Source organism: Scyliorhinus canicula, chromosome 10 (genome assembly GCF_902713615.1).
Source record: "Scyliorhinus canicula chromosome 10, sScyCan1.1, whole genome shotgun sequence".
NCBI classification, from domain to species: domain Eukaryota; kingdom Metazoa; phylum Chordata; class Chondrichthyes; order Carcharhiniformes; family Scyliorhinidae; genus Scyliorhinus; species Scyliorhinus canicula.
The window spans coordinates 93,553,935-93,570,833 of record NC_052155.1 but is presented as its reverse complement, the minus strand read 5'-3'; the positions used below and the strand labels follow the sequence as shown (position 1 = coordinate 93,570,833).

The 16,899-nt window shown below is 45.1% G+C and overlaps 1 protein-coding gene across 3 annotated transcripts in view; it reads right to left on the bottom strand.

Moving 5' to 3' along the window:
• Nucleotides 1-16,603, bottom strand: part of rgs20 (regulator of G protein signaling 20) — a 287,058-nt gene extending 270,455 nt beyond the window's left edge. For 2 of the 3 annotated variants that reach the window (XM_038809356.1, XM_038809357.1), the window contains exon 1: nucleotides 16,064-16,601. In XM_038809356.1, coding sequence (XP_038665284.1) covers nucleotides 16,064-16,180 — 117 coding nt within the window. In that variant the 5' untranslated portion in view covers nucleotides 16,181-16,601. Of the gene's footprint in view, nucleotides 1-16,063 lie in introns of all 3 variants that reach the window. The other variant, XM_038809359.1, reaches the window with a different exon arrangement.
• Nucleotides 16,604-16,899: the final 296 nt, after the last annotated feature.

The window sequence follows — 16,899 nt, the reverse complement described above, 5'->3', positions numbered from 1 at the left end:
GAACTCCCACGATCTACCCAAAGCGATGGGATCTAACCCCATCGCCTTGGAGATCGTGGGTGACTGCCGTTCAGTTTGGTCTCCACAAACAGGGACATGATGGAACAGCACTCGTGGGGGTCTCCCAAGAGATCGGTGCTTCCCCTCTGAGCAGGGTGGCACCCTGGCACTGCTAGTGCCACCCAGGCACCCGAGCAATGCCAGCTTGACACCCTGGCAGAGCTACCTGGGTGCCAGGCTGGCACGGCCAAGATGTCAAGCTGTCATTTCCTAAATGTCAAGCCTAAATGAAATCAGAACAGGGTAGGAGAGCACAAAAAATGGAAATATCGATGACAGGGGAATAAGTAGATAAATGGAACAGGAGCCTAAAAACATGGGCCTCGATTCGCCGATTGTGAGGCTGTCCTCACACCGGCATGGGAACGGTGGCATTTTGCCCCGGCGGCGCAAAAAGGCCACCGATCCTCCTTTTGGCTGGGGGCTAGCAGCTGAGCAGCATCGAGCAGCCGGCTCTAGCTGCCGATATGGGCCGGAGAATTACCAGGTCCCTGGCCATGCATGCGCACGGCGGCGGCCTGCAACATCCATGCCGAGCATCATGGCACCGGCCGCATGCTGACCCGGCCTGCGAAATAGTGCCCCCCCTTTGGCCGGCTCGTGAGGCCCGGACCACCCTGCAACAGTGCCCCTAGCCCCTAACAAAGTCCCCCTTGCCCGCGGATCGGCCCTCTCCCGTTTGTGGCAGCGCTGGACTGAGTGCGCAGCCGCCATGTTGAGTTGCCGACAGGTGAGACCATGAGAGACCCCCGCCATCAGGATTTTGGCCGGTCGAGGGTGGAGCATCGGGGATGGGCTCTCAGGCAACGTCCCGAGGCCATCGATTCGGCACGTGACGTATTCTGCATCGTGAAAGCGGCGTCGCCCTCGATTTGATCGGAAACGGGTATTCTCTGGCCGATCGTCGAACGCGATTTCGGCGTCAGCGACCAGAGAACCCCACCCATGGTTAAAATAAAGTGAGAAAATCCTCTTAAAAATCAGTTGAAATGTTTACACAATGCATACATTGTCCATAATAAAACTGGAGGTAATCGCACATAGGGAGGAAAAAGACTAATAGTAAGAAGTATTGAGACATGGAGGAAAATCAGGATTAGGAATTAAACAATGTCGGGCATAACACATTTAGAAAAGATAGGGAGGGAAAAATTGGAGATGGTATAGTTGTAACTATTCAGGACAACATAGTGACAACAGAAAAAAGGGATGTAATTATCAGAAATAAAACAGGATCCACATGGAGAGAGATAAAGAGGATGCCGGATCAATCACACTGATATGTGTGGTCCACAGACCAACAAATCGGTGGTAGGTGGAGAAAGAAATATAACGACAAATTAGGGAATTGAGTGAAAAAGACAGAATAATAATCATTGAAGATTTCAACTACCTTGATATTAATTGGATAGAAGAGTCAGGCACAGGGGACAAGGGAATGGAATTATTACAAATGTGTCCAGGCCTCCTTTACAATCCATATGTGGATAGCTGAACAAGGGAAGATTCCCTACGGGAGAACAACAATGGAAACATTTAAAATGGGCTTTCACAGAGTTCAGGGAAAATACGTTCTACTAGTGAGACTTCATTGACTAATAAAGACATAAGGAACAATTGAGGATTAGGATAGGATTAGGATAGAGGTTTACATAAAGTACACAGAGACAAGTGAAAACAAAGAGAAAACAAAGACGTTAAGGGTTAAGTCAAAAAGGTTTAGATGGCAAGAGGAACTATGAAATGAAATGAAATGATCAAGAAACATAAAGCAAAATGGAGAAATATTTTACAGGCAATTCAATTAAAAAGGGAAAACGGTGGTAATGGGACAGGTGAGGGTAGCGAGATGGTAGAAATGTTAAATAATTATTTTCCTTTAATATTTACGTGGAAGGTAAAATGGGTAGACATGGTACTGAATCTTTTTTTTTATTTTAGAATACCCAATTCATTTTTTTCCAATTAAGGGACAATTTAGCGTGTTCAGTCCACCTATCCTGCACATCTTTGGGTTGTGGGGGCGAAACCCACGCAGACACGGGGAGAATGTGCAAACTCCACACGGACAGTGACCCAGAGCCGGGATCGAACCTGGGACCTCGGCGCCGTGAGGCCGCAGTGATGGCATTGAATCATGAAATGAGCCAGAGGATAAGTTCATATAAAATAAAAAAGAATGTGTTAAATAAACTAAACAAACTCAAAAAGGATAAAAAATATCCTGGGCTGGATGGATTGAATCCAGGGATTTTAAAATAATCTAGGGAATACATAGTTGAAGCATTACTACTCATATTTAATGATTCATTAGAAAAAAGGTGGAGTGCCAGAGGACAGGCAGACAGCTAATGTAATTCCTATATTTAAGAAAGGGGACAAAAAATGTCCAGCAAATTATAGACCAGCCAGATTACCATTAATGGTATGAAGTATAATGGAATCCTTAATAAAGGAGAGAAGAGAAGAAATCTAGAAATGAAACATATCATAATGAATAGTCTGCATGGATTTCAAAAGGGAAATCCTTACTTGACCAATCGCGTTGAACTTTTGAGGAAATAACACAGAACAGCCAATGAAAATGTAGTAGATGTAATTTATCTGGATTTTCAAATGGCCTTCGATATGGTGCCCCACAAAAGATTAATAAATAATGTCACAGATTGTGGTGTCAGGCAGAAAGGACTGTATACTGCTTTCAAGACAGAAAACAGAGTGCGTATAAAGGATAGCTATTCAGAGGAGCAGATGTTCCACAAGGATCAGTTTTGGGATTGCTGCTGTTCATAATGCATATTAAAGCTTTGGACTTTGGAATCAAAAACATATGGGCAGGATTTTATCAACAGGGTGCCATCCTGATGTTGTAACTGGAACTGTGCACCACTTTCTCTCTTTTTCCCATTATCCACATAATTATAAAGAAAATTCTAAGTGCCAGAAGCTTGCATGCAAAACGCGTGCAATTTAGCAGCAAGGAACCCTATTGTCAGCTATCAATGCTGCAGTTACTGCTAGTCTATAAAAGAGGTATAAAAAGTTGCCAAATGCCCTTTGAAAATCCAGATAAATGACATCTACTACATTACCATTGGCTATTCTCTGTTATTTCCTCAAAAATTCAACGAGATTGGTCAAGCAAGGTTTTCTCTTTTGAAATCCATCTTTCCTGGATGGCTCCATCCTGGACAACCTTTCCCTCCGGTGCTGCCTGCTGCTGGTGTTGCAGCCACTGTTGTTGACTGACAAGAGTTCTCTTTTGTCGATTATAAGACCCATTGGTATTCCAGCAATTGAACTGTGTGAAGAAGGCAGACGGTGATGGGAGAACATGTGTGTCCATGGATGCCACCTGTAGAACTGATCAGCAGTGAAAATTTAAACTTTTTCCATTGTTTTCCCACCACGCACTGGGCCCCTCCCACTTTGATCTCCAATCCTGGCACTGCATGTATTTCTGGAGACATTGCAAAATTTGCCATTGTAAATGTTTATGTTCAAAGCTACACTCTCCTGCCTGTCACCTTCATGTTTGATCCTCCCAATATCGTATTGCACCTTCCCTCGATAACCCTTCAACCTCTCACATTATCCTGGACCTTGTCACCCTGCAACTATACATATCAGCTCCCCCCATGTGCCTACACCCACACCATTGTCATTCCCCCTTTGATCCTAGACCCTGTCAGCAGCATCTTTCGAGTTTTGTTAAACCCATGTGACCCACCCTCCGTGGCCTCTGATTATCCTAGCCTACCTGCCTGTCAAATCAACCTCCCCCTGACTTTGACTGACTTTTCCAGCCAACACCCTGAGATGGACCTACATGTGGAAAATACTGACCCTCCCTTAATGTCCCTCAGATTCTTATCTCGACAGACTGTCCCCACCACACCTAGGATATCAGGCCCTTTGCACTTTGCCCCTCCATGCACCTGACCAAAACATTCCCATCCCTTGGATCCATCCTCCATTCGTCCATGCTGCCAATGCCACACCAACTCCCACCTCACCACTGACTCATCCCTGCTGGTTCTGAGCCCCCTGTCATTTTTCTGCACCCCTCCCTTATGCTGCAGAATTTAATAAGGAAAATCGTATGCAAGGCTGATTGGTGCAGTAAGTAAAGTCGACATAGTCCCAGATGACAATTTCCCCTTTAAGGGTGAGAGCTGACTGGTAGTCGTTTAACCTGAGGATCACCAAATCTCAGGCGAGGGGCAAGGTTGAGAAGGCGGAGTCTTCATGAATAATCTCAGCCGATACAGGAATTGAATCCACACTGCTGGCCTCATTCTGCATCATGAACTAGCTGTCTCAGGGAACTGAGCTAAACTGGTGCATGCCACCTTTAAATAATCATGAACCGGGGCCATAAGATTCTCATGTGCCAATGACTTTATTCCATTGGTAGAATTGTATTAAAACCTATTTCATGATAATGAGTATCATGCCATGTAAATATATTGTGAGTATGAACCCACCACAGGCTGGCGTAATGTTCAACTCACCACAGGTATGCTACTGACTTTATCTCTTCACCTCAAACCATTGTCAGGAAATCAGTATTTTGCATCCGGCCGAATGAATTCACACCTCCTAATGCCTGGTCTTGCAAGCTCCATAAAAACCCGCTCACAATTTCTAAATTTTTGGAAGATAAATTGGGCGAATGGTCTGTGTGGAGGAGGACAGCAACAAAAAATAGGATGACCTTGAAAACCTTGCAGAACAGACAAATAATTGGCAAAAATTTCAGCACAGATAAATGTGAGGCAGTGCATTTTGGCAGGAGGAAGAGGGAGATTATTTATTATTTGCAAACTGAAAGTCTAGGTAGGTCAAAGGAACAAAGGGATTTCAAAGTACATCAATCGCTAAAAGATGCACCACAGGTTAGCAAGGCCGTAAAAAAATCAAAGCATTACTTTATTCGATAGGAGTAGAATTAAAAAATAGTGAAGTTATGTTAAAACTCTATGGAACCATAGGTAAGCTATACTTAAAGTACTAGTTGCAAGTCCGATCCCCATATTATAAAAAGGATATGGAAAGGTTACTGTGAAAATTTGCAAAGACCAGGGGCGGGAGCGGGATTCTCCCCTACCCGGGGGCGGAGGGGATCCCCCCCAGCGTGTTGGAGTGGCGCCACGCCAGCCGGCCTTTGGCGCCATGCCAGCCGGGGCCGAAAGGACTTCGCCAGCCGGCGTAAGTCCGTGCATGCGGTGGAGCGTGAGCGGCTGCTGACGTCATACCGACGCATGCGCAGGTGAGGGGGTCTCTTCCGCCTCCATCATGGTGGAGGCCATGGCGGAGGCGGAAGAAAAAGAGTACCCCACGGTAAAGACCGCCTGCTGATCGGTGGGCCCCGATCGCGAGCTAGGCCACCGTGGGGGCACCCCCCGGGGTCAGATCGCCCCATGCCCCCACCCCCCAGGACCCTGGAGCCTGCCCGCGCCGCCAATCCTGCCGGTCAGGTAGATGGTTTAATCCACGCCGGCGGGAGAGGCCTGTCAGCGGCAGGACTTCGGCCGATCGCGGGCCGGAGAATCGCCACGTGGGCCCGTCGACCGCCGCGGGGGACCCGCCAACCGCGTGGTGTGATTCCCGCCCCTGCCGAATATCGGGGGGCAGAGAATTCGGGACACAGCGGGGGCGGGATTGACGCCGGCCCCAGGCCATTCTCCGACATCCCAGGGGGTCGGAGAATCCCGCCCCAGATATGCATGGGTTTATGTATCAGGAAAGCATTGAGCGGTTGGGTCTCTTCTCTCTTGGAGAAAGAAGGTTAAGGGGTGACCGAATGGAGATTCAGCAATGTTTTGATAGAGAGGATACAAAGAGAATGGCCTGAATTTTCAAGGTGGATTCCAGATTCAGCAGTTGGGCTACTTCCTGACATCTTGGCCAGGATTCTCCGACCCTGCGCCGGGGGGGATGCGCGAATCCCGCCCCGACTTAGGCTGTTTTTCGGGGGCTGGTGAGATTCCTGCCACGCCGGTCGGGGGCCATTGACAGGAGCCCCACCGGCGATTCTCTGTGCCCCGATGGGCCTAGTGGCCGTCTAGTTTTGCCCAGTCCCACTGACGTGAATAACTTACCTCATGCACGGTGGGACCTGGCAGGTAAGTGTGCGGGGGCGGTCCTGGGGGGGTCGCAGGGGGATCCGACCCCAGGGGGGCCCCCAAGGTGGCCTGGCCCATGATTGGGGCCTACTGATCCTGCGGGAAGGCTTGTTCCGTGGGAGCCTTCTTTCCTCCGCGCCGGGCCCCTGTAGGGCTCCATCATATTGCCCGGGGGCCAGTGCGGAGAAGAGAACCCCCGCGCATGCGCAAAAATACGCCGGCCGGTCTGCGCATGCGCGGCGCTGGAGCAGCGCCAACCACTCCAGTGTCAACCTAGCCCCCGAGAAATTGGAGAATTTCTCACTTTCGGGGGCTTTTGACGCCGGAGTGGTTGGTGGCGGTTTTCCCACCGGCGTTTACAGAGAATCCCGCCCCTTGTTCTTGATTGCTATTAACACCTACTCCGGATCAATGTTTTGTGGATTTAACAATATCTTGTGTTCCATGACATGACACCTTCGTTGAGAGTGTCATAAGGCTCATTTAAATATTCAGATCTGGATCTCACCCAGCAAGGGCGGGATCCTGATCCTGCCGGGTGGAGCAAGTTGAGTGACTCTCACGAGGGTTCACACCCGGCGCAGAGCCAGATTGAGGGATCGTGGGCAATTCACCCATTGTGTCCGGATCTATGCCTGGCACAATCAAGTCACTGAATCTGGCCCGTTGATTTATCTTCCCCACCCTGTAACCTGTTGTGGTACCATCAATTCACTGCAAGACGATGAGAATGAGTGAACAGAGGCTTTATTAACCGAGAACTTGTCTGCCTGTGATTTCAGTAACAATGAGTGCCGCCTACAGGTGGCCAGGTCTATATACGGCCCGGGGGGGGGGGGGGGGAGGGGGCGGCGTGAAGCCAGAGGCGGAGCCCACTGGGGCTCCTGTACAATACATGGTGGTAGATCGTATTACTATTTCCTGGTCATCGGCCACAGTACTATGCAGACAGGGTAGATCATATTACCATTTCCTGGCCATAGGCCACAGTACTAAACAGACAGTTTATACTATGGTGAATACATTCACCACACCTATCCATGACCTTCTCTTTTGCTCTCTCCCCAACCCCTGACTGTTCAACAGCAGAAAACCCTTCACGTCACCGCCTCTCTTCAATTCTGCAGAAGAGTTACATTGGACTCAAAATGTTAACCTTTTTTTTCTCTTCCCAGATGCTGCCAGACCTGCTGCATTTTTCCAGCATTTTCTGTCCTTATTACAGTGGCTGGAATTCTCCTTGCCGTTCACACCAGCGGGATTCTCTGGTCCCGCCAACAGAGCACCCACTGCCGCGGGTTCCCAGCAACGTGGGGTGATGTCAATGGGAATTACCATTGACAGTGGCAGGAGCAGAAAATCCCACCGCCAGTGACTAGTGTGTGGTAGTATGACTAGGGGTATTACAGTACCTGGGAGTGTGAGCTGCCATTGGTGCAGAGGACTCGCTGCCCATTGGCCCAGGTATCGTGTGCCTCTTATCCCTATTGGCTAAGAGGAAGGTAGCTCCGCCTACGAGGCGGGTATAAGAACCCGTGTTCCCGGCAGCCAGCCATTTTCCTGTACATCTACTGCCGGGCTCACTTCTTGCTAATTAAAGCCTTTTGTTCGGACTTCACCTACGTTTGTGTCCATTGATTGTGCATCATGGTGCAGCTCCTCCTACTGCTGAGAAACATGGCTGGGAAGCTGAAGAATCCTGCTCAGAAGAACAAGATTACTTAAATATTATAATTTTAAAAACCTCAGGCAAAAAGGTATATTGTCATCTGTTTGTGTCAGACTTTAAAATTTAATCAGTTGCCAATAGAGATCTTTGCATTGATTTCACAAATAGAATAAAATTGCAGTTGAAAAGAGTTTGGCCAAAAATGTTCCATTGTTATCATTCAAATAGAAAAGCAGTGATTAATGGAAATCAGCTGCCAGTAAGTAAGCTACAATTCCTAATCAAAATCTCACTGCTATTATTAAAATCTACTGCCCCAATCACCTATTGCATTTAAAAACAGAAAAAGCCACATATACTCAGCCGCTGCCAAATCTGCTGAATATATTCAGCATTTTCTGTTTTTATTTTCAGATTTCCAGCATCCGCAGTATTTTGCATTTTAGTAAGAAATACATATGAACTGCGCTGGTGAAAATGTAACACAGTTGAGTCCAGTCAAAGACACAATGACCCTCTTTACCAGCCTTAACTTTTCATCCTTCTGACCAATGTTCAAATGATGAAGAGCCATATTTATCTGTTAGCAGAAGGAATAGAAATACATGGACAATGAAAAGAACTAAATGTTCAACTTCGATGAACTGCCTCAGATTCTCAGAACAAATTGTTTGCCTGAAGTAACTTGTAAAAACAGAGCTGAGAGTCGTGTTTAAAGAGCTAAAGAATACTGCCAATATTATATACTACCGAAGAAGAATTGAACTTGGCCAAAGAATTAGAATGCAAAAGCTTCAGGTTGAACTTTTATCTTGGAGCTTCAGCTGCTAAGATTATGGGGTAGCATTTCTTTACGTGCAATTTTCTGAAACAGCAAAATACCTCGAGTTAGAAAGGCACAGTGATTAAATGTAATGTGTAGAATGGTAAGAACAGGTCTATATTTTGCTGTCATTTTAGGATGAGTGTACTTCCCATTCAATAGTAACTTTCAAAATGACATTAGATATATACTTAAAAAGGGATAAAACTTTGCAGGACTGTGGGAAAAGAGGCAGACATTTGCAGTTTCAACTAGTAAATGGTGCATGATGTACTCAGGTAGAAAAGGTAGCATAAATAATAAATCTAAAACAAACAGGAAGAGAGTGATGTAATAGTTAGGAATTGTGTGTTAGGCTCAACAGATAAAGGGAAAACTAAGAGATGCGAAGTAATTAAATCAGAGGTGAGAAACAAGGAAGGCTTGAGAAAACTATTGGAACTGAAGGACAGGTTAGGGTGCGTGGGCCAAATAAGAATACTTTTTTTTTACAAATATACAGTGTATAAAGAAAATATTGAATGCATATCAGATTAAATTTCACAACAATTGTGAGAGGTCACAACAATTCAGCCATTATGAGGCATGGCTAAAAATCAGAACTGGTTATTGCAAATACCCAAGTTATCTTTCTTCTTTTTTTTCTTCTTTGGGATCACTCGCAAACAAGTATGATTGTGCACCTAAGAAACTCCACGTCATTGGTCATAGGTCGTGTGGGTGGCTGATGAGCCTGATCCTAGAGCAGCGACTCCGGCCGTACACTTGGAAGGTGTTCCGGGAGTTGGGATTGGTTCTTGGCCTTGCGATCACTGGTATTCTTTTCTCAGGGCCCCTTTCTGGGTTTTCTCTTGGCATCGAGTGTTCTCAAAAAATTGTGTCCCTTCAATCAGGAAGTTCCTTCAAGTAGGTCTCTTCTGAGCAAGGGTCTCCCAGGCTTTGACGATTATGTTGAATTTCTTGAGGTGTGCCTCAAAGCACCCTTTGAAGCGCTTCCTTTGTTCTTATTTGTCCCCCAGCTAGTTCAAAAACGGTGTAAGACCTGAACACATTCTTTTTGTTTGCAGAGAATGGAGACCTGTATATCACTTATAGCAAAGGTAAATAATCCACGGTATGAGCTTGACTGATTATCTTAAATTGATTCTTATTGTATACAGTAATGCAATCAGGGTTGTTCATCAAGTGCTGTCCAAATGTGGATTCATATCTAACAGTAGATGTTTTGTTTTGGGTTTTGCAAGCATGGGCTGGTTGAGTATGGTCAGTACTCTGCCTTTTTTGACAAAATTAAAGGAACACGTTGATTCATTCGATCAGTAAACAGGATAATATATTGGTATGGATTAAGAATTGATAATAGTTGGGCAGCACGGTGGTGCAGTAGTTAGCACTGCTGCCTCATGGCGCCGAGGTCCCAGGTTCGATCCCGGCTCTGGTTCATTGTCCATGCGGAGTTTGCACATTCTCCCCATGTTTGCATGGGTTTCGCCCCCACAACCCAAAGATGTGCAGGGTAGGTGGATTGGTCACGCTAAATTGCCCCTTAACTGGAAAAAATTAATTGGGTATTCTAAAGTTAAAAAAAAGAATTGGTTAGTAGTCAAAAAACAGAGGAATAATCGGATCATTCTCAGGTTGTCAGGTTGTTACTCATAGGTTCCACAAGGATCTGTGCTGGGGCCACAGCCGCTTCCAATTTATATAAAGGATGTGGATGTGGGGGCCATATGTAATTTTTCCAAATTTGCTGATGACACAAAACTGGGTGGGAATGAAAGCTGTGAGAAGAATGCAAGGAGGCTTCAAGAGGATTTGGACAGGCTAAGTAAGTGGCAAGAACATGGCAGATGAAGTATAATGTGAATAACTGTGAAGTTATTCATTTGCTGGAAAAGACAGACAGACAGAGTATTTCTTAAATGTTGAGAGGTAGCAAAGAATTAATGTTGAAAGGGATCTGGGCATCCTTGATTATGAGTCACTAAACGTTAGCATGCCGTTTCAGCAAGCAATTAGAAAGGCAAATGGTATGTTACCCTTCATCGCAAGGGAATTTTTGCACAGTGGTAAAGATGTCTTGCTGCAGTTGTATAGACCCTTGCCGAGACCTCACCTGGAGTATTATTTATAGTTTGGTCTCCTTATCTAAGGAAGAATATACTTGCCATTGAGTGAGTGCAATCAGATTAATCTCTGGGATGGCAGGATTGTTTTATGTGGAGAGATTGAGGGAACTGAGCCTGTATTCCCTAATGTTTTGAAGAATGAGAGGTGATCTCATTGAAACTTATGAACTTTTTACAGGGCTTGACAGAGTAGATATGGATAGGATGTGTCCCCATGCTGGTGAGTCGCGAACTAGAGGACAAGGTCTCAGAATAAGGGGCATGTTGTTGAAGACTGAGATGGGAGGGATTTCTTCACTCAGAAGGTGGTGAATCTTTGGAAGTTTCCATCCCAGAAAACTGAGACAGATCAATCACTGAACATGTTCAAGACATGTGATCGAGAGATATGAGGATAGTGGAAAAATGGCATAGAGATAGATGATTGGCCATAATCTGTTTGAATGACTGAGCAGTTCAATTGGCTGAATGGCCTCCTCCTCGCCTATATCCCAGTGGTCCCCTTTGTTTCAAACATTGGGACGTATAGCCTACATACAGATTGAGCAAGCCATTTCATGCTGCTACAAGGAAGTAGCTACGCAATGGTATTTCCCACTTACTGGATGCTGCCATCAGTCCAAAAAGATGTTCTGCCTGCCGTAAAATTGAGTAAACTTGTGCACGTGTTTCACTGGCAGTGCAATACCAGATACATGGGCCGTAAATTCAAACAATCAGCTGATCAAATCAAACAGTGTTTGCAAAACCCAAAATAAAATGCCTATATTAGGTGTGGTTCTGTGATTCAACAGCACTCTCCGGACAATCTAAAGTGCGCTAATAGTTACACTAACAACCAATTTAAGATAATTAGTCAAGCTTGTATCATAACTCACTTATGCTTGCTGGAAATTACATGCATTCATACACAAGAACCCATTCTCTGAAAACAAAAGAAATATGCTCAAGATTTGCACCTTTTTTGAATTACCTGGGAAATTGGGGAGCCGAGAGTTCTGCATTGTTTTCTCTATGGCAACACCTTGACCTAGCAGTACACATTATTAGGAACGCATTTCGATGCTGGATTCCAAAAGGTACCCCATGTAACCTGTTAATCTCTTGACTGGATATGAGCAAACAGTTTGCAAATATAGGGCTGGATTCTCCGCCCCGAGACATCGGCAACACGGATCACGATTGAGCAGAGAATCGGGCATCTGGTCGAAATCGAGGTTTGCGCCAGGCACCAAACCGACCGTTATTCCCAGGCCCCCCCGCTGACGACGGGATGGGGGTTAATGCCTGTGCATCAGCGAGAAGTTGCTAAAGAAGGTAAATGGGTCATTGCATTAATTTAGCGGGCCCAGCACCAGATTCTCCAGGTCTCCATGATTCTCCAGTCATCTGGACCGGGAATAACGTGGGTGGGGATTATTACAGATATCATCAAACATGAACCTGACATGGTGGCCCTCGCGGTGGGCTCCCTGAAGGAGTTAAGTCCAAAGCCCATCAGACGGTCACCCTCTCCCCCCAACAATGCACAACCTGCTCAGCCCTCCCCTAACAGACCACCCCCACTGCCCCCCAAGACCCCCCCCACAGAGACCCCCTAAAATGGGTGGCCCCACCACCCCCTAATTAAAGCAACCCCCCCCCCCCCCCCAGGCCTCTAAATATGGAGACCCCCCCCCCAGGGACCCCAAACTAAAGGAACTCCCCACAGAGACCCATAAATAGGGAAACCCCCCCACAGGGATCCCTAAATAGAGGGACCCCCAAGAGAACCCTGAACTAAAGGGACCCCCACAGGGACCCCCTAACTAAAGGGACACCCCAGAGACTGCCTGGCTAATGGGACTCCCTACAGGATCCACCAACTAAAGGGACCCCTCCAGAAAAGAGACCCTTGTCTGGAAGCTAGAGAGAAGTCTGGGCAGGGCAATGAAAAAAAGTACAGTTGTAACACTCATCTGGAAGTACCATGTGTCCATTCTTGCAATGACCTGTGTTTAAACCTCTCAGATCCTTTAGCTGCAAACCATTCATTCATTACTCATAGTTATCTGTGATTGACAGCTTCCATAAAACAGCTGTGAGCCTTGCTTCATTCATCTTCCTTCATGGATGAGTAACTCAAAGTGCTGTAACCACAATGTTTACAAACATCAATCACATTAAAGAAAGTTAAGTGCATTCCAATCGTGCCCCTTCACATTTGATGCTTGAGTGATTTTGTAACGCTGAGCTAGAAATTGATAGCACTTAACTCCCTTTAATGTAGTTGAGGTTTATAAACATTGTAGTTACAGAACTTTGAGTTACTCATCATTTTGAGTGGGCTGTCCAATAGTGGGCTTCCCTCGGGAATCCCTCATATTCCTCGCCAAGCATAAATTTGCATGTCGAGGAATACTGAATTGCTCCGTGAATTGTGTTTCCAGCAGGAACGCAAATCGTTGTAATTCTCCTCCGGCAGGAGAACATAATCTCCCAAACAGAAAATCCCGGCCATGATCTATTATTCTGAGGTATCTTGGGGCCATTGTTGCTTCTCTCTCGGGAAAGTTGGCTGAATGCATTTCCTTCATCATAGTTCAGATAATGAACACATTAGTTTGGGGGGTGAATTTGGGATTTTGTTAGTGATAGTCAAAAGCTGGGAGAGAATAATGACTGCTGAAATAACGATTGCTCAGTGATTTCAATCAACTAAGGTGCCACTTAGCTGGCATCAATTTTGAAAAGTTTACTAATGCAGCTGTGGAGTGACCCAGTTATTTCAAGAATGGCTGAATATTCACAGACATAAGTCAATGTTAGTGGCCCAGCCAGCAAGTGCTTGGGTGATAGAGGAACACGACTGGGCTAAATTTTATTCCCTGAGCAGTATTGCGGAGGAGTGCATCCTGAGTAGAACAATTAAAATATGTGGAATAAAAGTCAGGCAGAATCCATAACAAGTAGGTGCACTGCATGCTTCCCCCTCTTCCACTGGATTAATGCGATCACACGCTAAATTACTGCAAAGGTGAAAATTATACCCAAGTGCGATTTTTATTGCATGAGGACAGCCCTCAAATATAATTTGGAAATACGAAGTATTGTGGTTTTATGATTTGGAACAGAGGAGAGAAGTAAATCAACAATATTACTGTACAGCAGTGTCACATGACATATGAAGAAAAGGTATCATTGAATACATGTGCCAAAATGTTTTTGTCATATGGAGGAATGTTATCAATAATGTAGCAATTAAGTTAGTACACACAAACATAGCAGACTTACATAAATTATGTGGTACAATAAAACAGTATCTAAGAGAGTGTACTGGAGGAAGGAACTCCCAAGGGCCAAATCATCCTGTCTCAATCTACAATGCCAATAGACCAAAACAAAACTAGTGCATACCTGCACAACACAGCACAAAACAAATAATGGACTCTATCAGCAGAAACGTTTTACTGCACGTAAGCAATAAAAATAAATTTGTTCAACAGGATGCTCCAAAAGGTTTATGTGTTCAATTTACTATGTGGTCCACTGGTAAATATTAGCTTATGCTCAGGGACGTACTGAACTTGCTGATGAATTCCTGGTGAACCCAATAAATGGCAACATAAATTAAATGTTGTTCAGTTATCAAATCGAGAAATACAGAAATTGAATGAAGGATAGAAAGCAAAATGGTTTTATATACCTCCTTGAGTCCTTGCAGAACCACCCTGACTTGCTGCCCAATTTTTCAGGTCTCTAATTGCCAAATCCTGAAAAGAAACTGAAGTGTCTACAGCTTTCAACATAACAAAAACGTGAGTGCTGTTAAGAGCAGTAGCAGCCCTCTGCTGACACTCGATTTCCATTGATTCCAATAACATATTGTTGCATTATCATGCAAAGTCAACTGATTTGGATGCAGACCTGGCCAGTAGACAATTTACGATGCTGGAATCACATTAGCACATTATTCCCTCTGACTGTTCTACAGAGCAAAAGCATGGTTCTGTTCCTGCAATATAATCACTGGCTCCATGGTGTGAAGCAAAAAGTCTCGGGCTGGATTCTCTGCGGCCCCGTGCCGAAATCAGGCCGGTGCCGCTCCGGCCATTCTTCGGGACCCAAGAATCGGCGTTTTTGTGACTTACTCTGTACGGCTGGGGGGCCATTGCCAGAGGCCCACCCAGCGATCCTTTGTTCCCAACCGGCCGAGTTCCCGACAGCGTGTTCTAACCACCTATTACCGTTCAGGAACCTCGCATGGTGACTACGGACTCAGTGGGGGGATCGGGCACCGGGTTGGGGTGGGGAGGGGGGGCTTATGGGTGGCCGGGGGAACAGATTGGGCCGGTCTGATGGAAGGGTGCGTGGCCAATCGGGGGGGGGGGGCTACATTTCAGACCCGCCACTGTGATCTGAGTCCGCCATGCTGCTTGGTGTGGCCGCTGGAGGCCGCTGCCGTGCGCATGCGCGGACTCGAAACCGGAAGTGCGGGGTCCCGTAACCACAGCTAAAGCTGCGAGAATGACTCCAGGTTCTGGCTAGCCCCCTGAAGGTGAACGAATTGGTCTTTTTTTTTTAAGGAACTCGGGAGTGCAACACCAGTGATTTTTCACCGGCGTGGGGACATAGTCCCATTTTGGGAGAATCCAGCCCCTCATCTATACTATCCAACTATTTCACTGCTGCGCTAACAGTTCACAATCTTCACATTCATTCAGTTCATTAATGTCAAGTTTGGCCTAGGGTTAACGAAGTTATCTTCCACAACTGTCTAAATATGCACAAGGTTATCATGATCAGCAATAACAAGTCCTGAATAAGTGGAAACATTTGTTGGATAAAAATCATGAAGGTGCTTGGAATCAGGAGAAATCCTCAGAGTACAGCGAACCCCAGGCAAACATTAACTTTGCACTTTCATCAGCATTACACTGCTTAGTTGGGATTTTTGATATCAAAGTAAGAAAAATATGACATTGAGTAGCAACCAAACCAATTTAATCTCTTCTGCTAAGCCAGTTTATTAAGGTCCAGTTAGTGTGGCTTACTTTTTCAGGTACACAAAGGGATACATTTCAATTTATTCATCACAAAGAGCTCTGAAAGTGTAAATGTAAGATATCATGCGGATTTTCCATTTTATTGGCTTCAAATAAAAAGACACAGCCACATCAAAAATAATACTTCATCATATACTCACCATTTAGATGTTTCTGACAGATAGCACCTATATTGCTGAATTACTAAAGCGGTCTTACACAACATTTACCTTAAGTAGCTGTAGCCCTTCATTTTTTTGCTCGGTTTCGATTTGAATGAGTTCTGTTGCTTGGCAACCTTCAGCATATTGCCGAGCTCTGACCTGAGTGAAGAATCTTCCCCACATTGAGGAAAGTTGGAAATATTCCTGGACTCCAGATAATCTTCTTTTGATTGACAAGGGGACACTTATTTATGGTACACTTAGGCTTAATTTTCATTTGTAGATAGCCGTTTATATTTTCTCTATTCTCGGGAAAAGTTCATAAATGTTAAAGCTGAGTCTACATAACCTAATGGCTGAAGTGGCAAAACAGGATTATCTACTGTCAGTGAAAATGTGCCTTATCCAATGAGCGTTAGAACAGCATTCAGGTTTACAGATTAACCACAATTTTGTACAGCTGTTTAATAAAGGAACAAGTAAAAGAATACACCAGATTCCTTTATCTGAATTGCTACACTTGAGTTTTGTCGACTATCTTCGTGCCTCGTCATCCCCAACACTGTTTAAACAGTAAAACGACAAAGCTCTAATCTCCTTATCAGTAGCTGTATTCCATTTCTGCACTGTAATGCCTTGCGTTAGAATTAAGAGTTATTACATTCCGGAGAACAGATGGTCTTGTCTCAGTGATAATCCTTTGAGTAGTATTGAAGGTATTCAGCTTAACTAAATTAGTGTGAGATGTGTTTGCACGTGGCATGCTTCTTCTAAGTTTAGCATGCCAACTAAAATCATCTTCTATTAATACTCAATTTGATATAATGATGAGGCAAAAATCTTTTTCAGACAGGTAAAAAAAGGACTGTAATTCTTTTGATTTTAGAAAGTGACACATTTTG